This window comes from Diabrotica undecimpunctata, chromosome 3, assembly GCF_040954645.1.
Source record: "Diabrotica undecimpunctata isolate CICGRU chromosome 3, icDiaUnde3, whole genome shotgun sequence".
Lineage (NCBI taxonomy): Eukaryota > Metazoa > Arthropoda > Insecta > Coleoptera > Chrysomelidae > Diabrotica > Diabrotica undecimpunctata.
Window position 1 is genome coordinate 152,857,588 of NC_092805.1, and position 11,212 is coordinate 152,868,799.

Sequence of the window (11,212 nt, forward strand, 5' to 3'; positions counted from 1 at the left end):
TTTGTATCTGTCACCACTTATTCCCAAAAAAGATCGATGCCAGAATTCAATTTCTAATGATTCTAGAAAGGTAAAATCTCGAAAATTTTAAAGTTATAATAAATGTCATCAAATTTATCACAATATTGAATTATCTAATTCAATTTTTATTTCAGGCAATTCTCATTTTAAAATAATTTCATATAAATACAATGTTGGATTTTTACAGTTATATTATTCGGAGAAAATCGAGGACAAAGTTTTCTCTGTTTTTCGAGCACTAATTTGAACAGCTCAAACTGGATTTACTGTAATATTTTCTTTTATGTATATATGCATGTATGTACTAAGAAATACTAAAATGAGTTTGTTTGCTACTTTTGGCCGCAAATAACAGTTTTATTGTGAGATGGGCCACTTTTGCATTTATCTGTCTCGGGATATTTTCAGATAATAAATGGCCCATTGTCAAAGAAATGAAATTACATGATTTCAAACCCAAAAACTCATTCAAAAATACTTTGTAATAGTCAAAAATATTTCCATTAAAAAAAGGGATTAATTATTATCTTCATCATCATTTTCTTACTATCCTCTGCAAATAAGCCATCATCTTCAGCTTGTATATTATGTGCAAGATTTAAATAAAAGCTAATAAGAAATATGATTAACAGAAATAATATTCAAGCAATGACAGCAGATCTTTGTATTTAGCTTTTTGTATGATTTTTCTCCCATCAAAAAGTGGATTTAGTGTAGCTAATTCATTGAAGGTTTCAGGTTTCTCCTTATTATAGCGAGGCTACTGTATTTATAGCAATTCATCATCATCAGCAAAATCATTTTTCGCAATTTTACGATGAGAAAGAGTGTTTCCGCACCTTTAGTAGAAAAAAATTGATGGATTCGGGTACAATGCTTCCTCCTTCTCCATCCAAAAGTCCCCCATTGGCGGGAGCCTAATTGAGGCTGAGGCAGTATCATTATCTGTGCCACCTAAAAAGTGAGTTTCGGAAAGAGTCCTTAGGGCCTCCTCGTCAGTGGAAGATAGACTTCCACTGGGAAGACACCTCTGATCCATCCCCGGAGTCGGATCTTTGGAGAGGACATGATGGAGCTAAGCTGCAGCGGACATGTGTTTTACCCTGTCACAGTAGGCTTTCCAAGCTCCTCTTTGAGCACTTAAGCAGAGACTTGTATCCCCTTCTTAAAGGATTCCCAGTGAGCAGGCCGACCAGTCCTCTTTGTTTATTGAAGAGACACCTAGTCAGCCTACGCTGTCTTTCTACCTGAACTGTTAACCAGAGAATAGCAGAACCAGCAGTACTCTGGTCTACAAGAGGCAGCTAGCTGCATATGCCGAGATCAGGGCTCCGGATAGGTGATCCAAAAAGATCTCTAGTAGTAGATCTCTCTTGTAGATCGTAGATTCATATATGAACTATTATGGAGCTTAAGAGCCTCTAGCTTGATGAGAATGGGCCTGTAACAGCGAAACCTCCACAGACAATCCGAAACTAGTCTTACTAACGCTGTAGAGCATAAAGTGAGGTCGATAATCTAACTTCTTCTAGACGTCATAAGCGTAGGTACAGAGCCCCAGAATTTCTAATCGGTTTACAGAGAGGTACTATAGTAGGGTAACATCTCGGGAATTAGCCACTTTGATTGATGAATTGTTACTCAGTTCATATTTTGGAATAATATACATAGTCAAAAATCATTCTAAAACTATAAAAGTCTCAATGAATGCAGCTCTTGTAAACACTGTAAATTATCACATAAAACTGATTCTGAATTACAGATGCAGAATTATATCAAAATGCAAAAGTGGTCTAAAGTGGCCTGGGGAACTAAATTAGGGTTAGGCTGTTAGTGTATTTTAAACTTCGCAATATTTATAGGTCGTTTCTACTAAAAAGTGAAATTCTGAAAATTTGTCGGTTGGGCCACTATTGCGCTTAACGCCTCATTTATACTTAAAAAAGATTTCTAAATTGGCACAGATTAAATATGGCTTTTGATAAAATAGCAATTACAGTAAACAATTAGAAAAGTCCACTTACGCGACAAGGGAAGTCCGTTTTACAACATGTAAACTTATTAAAATCTACAAAAAATCTATAAAAATAATAAATATATAATAAAATTATTTTATTCAAGTTGAAAAATATTATTTAAATGTTAAATATGCAGAAAACAAAGTATGAATCTTCACTCTAGTCTACAGTATCGCCTACTGTACCACTTTTTGTTGCTCTTTTTAGGTGTCCAAATAATTTCATACGCCTTTTTCTGATATCAGTTTCTATGTTCGAGATTTTTTTACAGTACACTATTATTACACATTTTTATTGTAGACATAAGTGATCCATTAAATTATTAAATAAACAACTTGAGAAACGAATAAAATCTAAACTTATGATCTCTCAATTGAGTTTGACCAAGTATTAATTAGAAAATGGAAAATTAGGGAGCAGAATGCTATTTTGACATCGAGTTAGAATCTATGAAGAAGCTATGAGCATATTAACGTGTATAATAAAAACTTCGCCAGTAGGTGTGGCTAAAGATCATACCAATATGGCGATGAGATCAGGGCCGGACTCGATAATATTAAAACTAGTATACAAATATGACTAGTTATTCAGAAGATTTAATCATAATCTAAAAAGTGCAATTTATTTTTATTAAACTATGATTTATTTATCCCACGGTAAACACTAAAAACACAACATATTATACATAAAGATAAATTAATACAGTCAAATAACAAGTTGTATCTAGAAGAGATAATAATATAAGTAATATTTTAAAAGGTAAAATAAATATACGTTTTACAACTTATATCTTATTTGATAACTACAAATAAACTGATACAGAAAAGTTATTATTAAAAAAACAAAATTGAATATCTGCCGAATATCACAATGGAAATACTGTGTAGAAATAAAAATAATTTTGTTGCAGTAGTTAATAAGAAATTTTAAGATATTCAGGATGAAGATATTTGAGTATTCTCAAGAATAGCACGATCTACCTTAGTTATAACATTTTTTATGAATACTCTTAATTTATTCTCTAAAGTACGGGCCATTACTTTGTTTACATATTTGTATACTAAGCTGTGGAACGTTATTCCTGAAGATTTTTTATTAACATTGCTTCCGCTACTGCAACTAAGTTGAGAACAAGAAACCATTACTATGGACTATCACAATATAATATTACAGTTTTTAGAAGAGTATTATACAAGTAAAAATATTCGAAAAACAACAAACGTAAACAATCATACACGATCTGTCAAAACGATTATAACAATATGGCCGAAGTGAGGTCACGTGATGCCCTCTCCATAGATTCTAACTCAATGTATTTTGATTAATGTATAATCTATAACTTAATCTCGACAGTACTCCACCTATAATTTTACGGTAGTAATTTTATTTAATTGGTTTTATTGGGGAACTTACATAAAATATATAATGTAATATTTATATACGTTTTTTTAAGATTTCTAAGTTTTTTATCATGTCTTGAATTTCTTCGGTACTCTTTCCTTTTGTTTCCGGCAATATCGTGTAAAATAAAACTGTTCCTATGAAAGACATAGTTGCAAACATTTCCATACACCAGTAAATTCCAATTGCTTCGGCTAATGTAAGAAATACTGCTAAATATACCGCAATCAGAATACCCACGCTGGTCAGAACTATCATAGAAGCAGCAGATCTTAAATTAGATGGAAATAGTTCACTTATCATTGAGTACGGTACAGGACCAAGTCCGAAACCATACAAAACAAAGTAACAAAGGATACATGTAAGGGGAACCCATTGAAATTGCAGAACAAAAGAGGAACTAATATGATTTAAGTAAAAAAAGATACCTAGTAGTGACATACATATTCCAGTTCCTAAGGAAGAGATGATTAATAACGGTTTCCTGCCAAGCTTTTCAACTACCATAGATGCTGTAATGAAAGTTATAATTTTAACCAAACCTACACACATAGCGATTGTATTTCCAGAGAGGTTTGAACCTGACTTATTAAAAATCGGAGCCATTAGTGGCATTAATACTGGAACACCGCATAGATTTTGTATAAAAATTGGCAAAAGGCTAAGGAGTAAACCAATTCGGCCTTCTCGTGTACTTAGTAGTTTACTAACACCTAATCCCCCTGTTGTTTCAATATTTGCTAAATTAACACACATATTCTCGAAATCAATCTTGATTTCTTCATTAGATTTATTGCTTCTTAGCTTTCTAAGAGCAATAAGGCAGTCAGTTTTTTTATTTTTTGTTAGAGAAAATATAGGGCTTTCTGGTAAAAGCAAAGATAGAACGAGATGTAAAAATAAGGGTAATGTCATAACCATCGTGTAAGTTTTATAACTAAACAACGAACCTATGATATAACAAAACAACTCCCCAACTGGAATTAAAGCTGCCATAAAACAAGAAAACTTGGCCCTGTTATGATCTTCACATATTTCTGTTATATAAATAGGACAGATGGCCCAGATTCCACAAAAAGCTACAACTGTAATAGCAGCACAAAACACTATGAACCCGACATACGTGGAAAATGCTACCCCAGAAGTACTTAGTATCATAACAAAGCTTAAAATTTGCAAGCTTCGTTTTCTTCCATAAATATCTGCTAATTTCGGCAGTAGAAGGGTCCCGATTATACCTCCGATAGCTTGTGATACAAGTAGCGCTGATACTTCAATTGGCTTTATTGGTCTTCCTATTGGATTTACTTCGGTATCATTTAATTGTAATTTTGTGATTGCTGGTGAAGCCCATACTATTGACATTCCTCCTACAAACCATGGCAAACTTCCTAAAGTAAATAAATAAATAAATAAATTTATATATATATTTATATATATATATATATATATATATATATATATATACATATATATATCTATGTATATTAAGCCTTAAACTAAGAATAATACTATTAGAAGAATTAATATTAAACTCAATAGGCTTCCGGGTTGAACCACGTCGATTATTACTGACCCGAGCTTTCGACATCCTTTCTGATGTCTTTTTTAGGGCTTCCGGCGTCTCAGTTTCCTCAGACACTACTACACTGATAACTAATCAATGCATTACTGCTACTGGGAAAAGCGGACGGTTAATTTATACCGTCGATGGTCACGTGGCTTGTGCTTTTCGCCGTTTACTGTTTTAAATGAGGGCTTGTTTTTAGAGAGAACTAGAGATCTCAGAGGGGATGATCTTTGCATGATCACAAAGGCGTATTGATCTAAAGACAAGGATATTATTTGTTAAACTGTTTGTTCTGACTGCTAGGCCGTTGTCTTCTGAGATTAGTTCTCGGCGTTTCGCCAACACTAGGGGTTGGCATCTTCTGGAGATGTTTCTGCTTCGCTTGTAACCTGAAACTGACGCCGCGTTGTACTGCGGAGGCCATATTTATATTTTCTACTCGCCTCCCCTCCACTGGTTTCAACGTGGGGGGGCGTGTTGTCGTTTGTAGTAGTTTTTCTTTCTTCGTGTTTTGTGGGAAGGGTTTTTGTGGATTTTAATATTGGTATCCATATTTTGTTGATTTTTTGTCATTCTTTTATCCGATTAAAATTATTTGGGTGCTTATATATCTCCACCGCTTTTCGATACAACCGTGGGTAGTACTGTGATGTCTTATCCAGCATCTGCGTTTCTTCAAGCAGTATCCGATGTTCTCCGCTTCCCAAAGCGTGTTCGGCAATGGCAGATTTGTCGATATGTCCTAAACGACTATGGCTTTTATGTTCGTTTATCCTTGTGTTTGTGTGTCTTTTCGTGGTTCCCACATATACCATTCCGCATGTGCATGGTATTCGGTATACTCCGGCCGTTGCTGATGGGCCTCGTTTGTCCTTCAACGATCTTAAACAGTCCTTTAATTTTCTTTGTAGGCTTAAAAATGGTCTTTACATTGGCTTTTTTAAGTATTCGCCCAATTCTGTCCGTTACCCCCGATATATAGGGCAAGAATGCTTTACCTATACATTCTGTTTCTTCGTACTTTCTTCTAGAGACGTTGTTCATCGCTTTATGTATTTCTCTTCTGGTATAACCATTAGAGGTGAGCGCTTTTTCAATATGAAGAAGTTCACTTTGCAGATGCTGTGGATCACAAATTCTCTTCGCCCTCTCCGCCAAAGTTTTGATGATACCTTGTTTTTGGCCTGGATGATGATTTGAGTTCCTGTTTAGGTATCTATCTCAAAAGCCCTGAACAAATAATCAGAAAAGTTAATTAGTGCCAATACATAGTAGAAACAAACAAAGGCAAGAAGTAATGGCATTGCTTGCAACGAGAAAGGAAAAAAAGGCATAAAAGCTGGAAAGCTATCGCAAATACGTATTTCTCACTATTCGGTTGTCATAAGAACGGTACAGCTAAGTTATAAGCAGCCATACATACATGTAAGCTTGTTTTTACCATTTTCAATGTAATATGTTTGTATTTTTTTTTAATGATGACCAGCTATCGATATGGCATCAGCCTTGCGTTAAAAGTATATATCATATTAAAAGACTATGATTTCTCATATAACTGTAGCATTCTCTGATGATGTTGGTGAGCTCCAACGAAATATTGAAATTAAAGAATAAAGAGTACACATAGCCTATATTCTTTTAACCGTTTTCCCAAAAAAGTATTTATCTTCTATATATATATATATATATATATATATATATATATATATATATATATATATATATATATATATATATATATATATCAACAGTTAAATTTTGGAAAGCTGAATTTGTTCGTGGTCGTACGAGTGTTTTTGATGATGAGCTTCCCGGGAGGCAAAATGAAGTCACCACGCCCGAAATGATCAACAAAGTCCGTGACATGATTATGGAAGATCGTCGAATTAAGCTCCGCGAGTTAATAGAAGTCCTAAACATTTTCTATGAATGCGTACACAACATCATTCACCATCATTATGATATAAAAAAACTATCCGCGCGATGGGTGCCGCGTTTGCTGACAATCGATCAAATGCAAAGACGTGTGACCACTTCGGAGACGCTTTTGGCGATGATACGGCGCGATCCGAAGGATTTTTTTCGCCGATTTATCATTGTTGATGAAACCTCGGTGCATTATTATACACCGGAAACCAAAGAACAGTCGAAACAGTGGCGCAAACGCGGCGAAGGGCCAACGAAGAAGGCAAAGAGTGCACATTCGGCCGGCAAAGTGATCAGGCGACATCGACTACTTGAAAAAATGAAAAACAATCAATGGTGAGTACTACGCAGCATTATTGGATCGATTCGATTCGAATTGGGCTATGAATTGGTTGAACACCCACCGTATTTTTCCTGTTTCCAAACCTAAAAAAAATGGCTCGGAGGACGCCGTTTCGCAACAAATGATGAAGTCGTCGCTGAAACTTCGGCCCATTTTGAAGAGCTCGAGCAAAAGTACTATTCGGATGAGATAAAAAAATTGGAACATCGTCTTACTAAGTGTATCGAGCTAAAAGGGGACTATGTTGAGAAATAAATCGATTTAATTCCAAAAAACATGTTTTTTCTATCAAAGGCTAGTTTTATATCAATCTACCCTCGTATATATATATATATATATATATATATATATATATATATATATATATATATATATATATATATATATATATATTATTTTTTATATAAAATATTTACTTACCAGTTAATGCGGTAAAATACAGAAAAAATGTATCCGATTTTCTTGCAACTTTAACATCATTATTATCAGAACATGTGTTAATATCTTCTAAAATACAATTTTCACAATTATCAGACTTAGATATTTGGTTGTCTGTCATAGTGCGAAATCTGAACACCACTATTCGAAAGCATATTATTTTTTCAATAATTCGGTGTCGCAAGACAATAATAAATTGATATCAGATATCTTCTTTAGTAAACTTGAAACTAATTAAAATTAATGAAATTTTCTACATCTCAGTATTCTTTAAGATTATATAATGATAATAAATAACTATTGAAAATATTGTATGTAAATAAATTGGTAATTTATATTTTAAAATTAACATAAATTTAGATATTAATTTAGGAATTTTTTTTTATTTAAATTAATGTGTCTCGGCTGCAAAGACCATTGACACAAACAATATTGTGTACAGTAATTACAATAAGCACATGTTACTAATTGCTACAGTTAATCTATAAGCTTAGAACCTGACTAAATAATACAACAGTTTTATCACTAAGTTATAAGTTAAAGGTAAAGTACATGTTTCTGTTAAGTTATAATTAGGTGGAATATATGTACTGCATATGGTTATTTGGTCGGGACACCAGACAGTTATTGCTATGGCGTCTAAATTGGTAGTTAGGATATATTGTATAAAAAATAAATCATTAGACACGAAGATAGATGTTACTCCACTTCTTGTACACGTAGTCCGAAGGAAATGGTAACCTTCAAAATTTTTAAGATTACGTCTTCTTTGAGAGTTTCTTTGAGATTGGTTTCTTGAAGGCAGATGATATCTGCTTTTGTATTATTAATTGTTGTAAGCGTTCTAAGCGAGGGTAGAACCCATCGCAGTGCCAATACACTAACGTGAAAGTAAAATATATTTTACATTGACAACGTTGAGAGGTTAGAGAAGAGTCGGATAATCCTCATCATTATTTGTAGATTGCGATGTTGTGCTTCCAATTTATGAATTGTCTATATTAAGTTGGTGTTTAATTTTCTTAGAAACTCTTGTAAATCTATTCTTGATTTTTCTATCTTCCAGTGAAGGGTATATTCTAAACATGTCGTCGAGTAGTGATCCAACATTTTGAGTAAACTGCTGTGCTTCTTGAAGAGGGTTATTACTGCCGAATGAGTTTTTCAGAAAGGCAAGAAAATTTTCAACCGGTAAAGAGAATAAGTTTGGATTTTCTGATAAAGATTATTGATTGTGAGAACAGAGGAGGCGGTTAATTTAGATTGATCGGGTGCGACTTTCTTGGATTTTTTAGTTTTATGTTTCTTATGCACTTTTGCATCGGGTAAAGGCATTTTTATGTCTTTGATTTAGTAGATGTGTTTGTTTCTTGAAAGGTAGAATCGCTGAAGTCAGAACGAGTTCGTTTCTGAACAGTGGTAGGAGAAAGAAATTCATTGTTTGCGGCAATAGAAGTGGTGGATATATCGACAGTTGTTATCTGTTGACTAGGAACCGTATTTTGTGTTGTGTTTGGTGGTGCCATATTGTTTGATATTGGGGTAGCAGGAACGGGGTCAGCTGTGGACGTTCGTTCATTTGAGAGAGGATTGCTAGGGGGATTTTTACAGTTATTTGCTATATGTCCATATTTTTGGCATAGGCAACATGCCATTTTGTCGGTGGAGAGAAATATTCTGTACGAATTATTGGCGAATGGAATTATTAATGAGGTTTCAATTTCGACGCAATCTTTGGTTGGAGTAACGTATGCCTGTCTTCTGAAGCTCTTAATATGCGTAAATTCATCACCGGGGATTCCATCTTTAATATGTGACACTGGTGAAGCAAGTTGAAGATCTATATCTTGAAGGTGTTTTTCTATAACTTCATAAGGTACTGATGGACAGACGTTGGAGATTATTAGTCTTTTGGCTGGTGTAACCAGTCTTCTTACGGGTAGATCTACAGAGTTGACTGTAATCGTAGGGGATTCTGTTAAAATATGTTCGACAAGTTCAGGATTTGTTAAGTAGATGCATATCCGATTATTGGAAATTCTTGAGGCGAAGCATATGTTTTTGGGGCTAACAATGTTACCTATAGCTTTGACGTAGTCGAGTAGTAATAAGTTTGGTTCAGCATGTATTAATATGGCTTGATCTTTTTTGGGATATTTCGGTTTGGGTTTTGACATGGTAGCAGTTGCAGCTGATTCTCCAAGGGAAAGTAAATGGTAAAAGAGGACCGGGAAGAAGACGCATTTCCTGGCTTCAAAATTTACGAAAGTGGTATAACACGACTACCACTGAACTGTTCCGCGCTGCAATAAATAAAGTAAAGATAGCCGTGATGATCGCCAACATCCGGAACGGATAGGCACTTTAAGAAGAAAAAGAGCAGTTGCGTATGAATTTGGATTATTGCTGATAATGTTGTTTCCAGACATGGCGTTGCTAACTGTAGGAGAACATTGATTTAAGTTGTTACTCATGTAGTCAAAAGTAATCTATTTTTGGTTTTCTTGTAATAAAGTTTCGACTGATAGGCAGCAATTGTATCGCATATCTGTATTACTGGTTGCCTGGCTAATACTTTGCCGAACCAGTCCTTGATATGGCTTATGTCAAATGTGACAAAAAATGTCAACACAGCTGAATGATTTGGTTAGAAAAGTATTAATAAACAATTTCTTACCGAATAATATTACAGCTCTTTATTATCTTTATCTGTATTACCGGTTGCCTGGCTAATACTTTGCCGAACCAGTCCTTGATAGGACTAGCTTATGTCAAATGTGACAAAAAATATCAACACAGCTGAATGATTTGGTTAGAAAAGTATTAATGAACAATTTCTTACCGAATAATATTACAGCTCTTGATGTTAAAAACTCTACACAACAATTACTAATTATTTTTTGTTGGTTAAATACTTTTAAAAACTGGTATTTACCGCGATAAACAGCCAGTTTTTACACTGATTCACAGAGCGGTATGTACTCGTTCGAATGACATACTGTCAAAAATCTAGGAAATTAATATATTAACGCATAAAATAAAATTTGTTTATGTGCGTAAAATTTAGTTTTTAATAAAAATAGAGAAAAAACAAGGGACAACCTAAAATTGCTTATAATTAAAAACCTTACAATATTAAAAAACTGTGATCTTCCTTGCATATTTTGCTTATCACCGTTTCCATACATATTACCATAGTATTAACCAGGAATTCCATTGGAGTGAAACTATCCATTTTTTCTTGGAGATTAATATGCCATTATAGAACACTTCTTAGAGGTTATGTCTTCGTGATGTACATTATATTAAATACTATAATTTATTTTTTTTCTGTTTACAAATTCTCATCAACCAGAAGGTTATTAGCAGGAAGTAAATTTTTACAATACTAAATATTAGATATTTACAAAATTACTAGCCTTTAAGTAATTAAGTAGATTTGTGAAGCAACAATTTGCTCTGAGTGCTTTCTCTAGGTTTGTTGGGATACCGTAA

At 33.8% G+C, this 11,212-nt stretch overlaps 1 protein-coding gene across 1 annotated transcript; it reads right to left on the reverse strand.

Moving 5' to 3' along the window:
* Window positions 1-2,118: 2,118 nt before the first annotated feature.
* LOC140437600 (facilitated trehalose transporter Tret1-like) lies at window positions 2,119-7,928 on the reverse strand. Its single transcript, XM_072527208.1, has 2 exons — window positions 7,700-7,928; window positions 2,119-4,831 (listed from the first exon to the last, which is right to left on the reverse strand). The coding sequence occupies exons 1-2, from the start codon at window positions 7,836-7,838 to the stop codon at window positions 3,474-3,476; spliced, it is 1,497 nt and encodes a 498-aa protein (XP_072383309.1). The 5' UTR covers window positions 7,839-7,928; the 3' UTR covers window positions 2,119-3,473.
* Window positions 7,929-11,212: the final 3,284 nt, after the last annotated feature.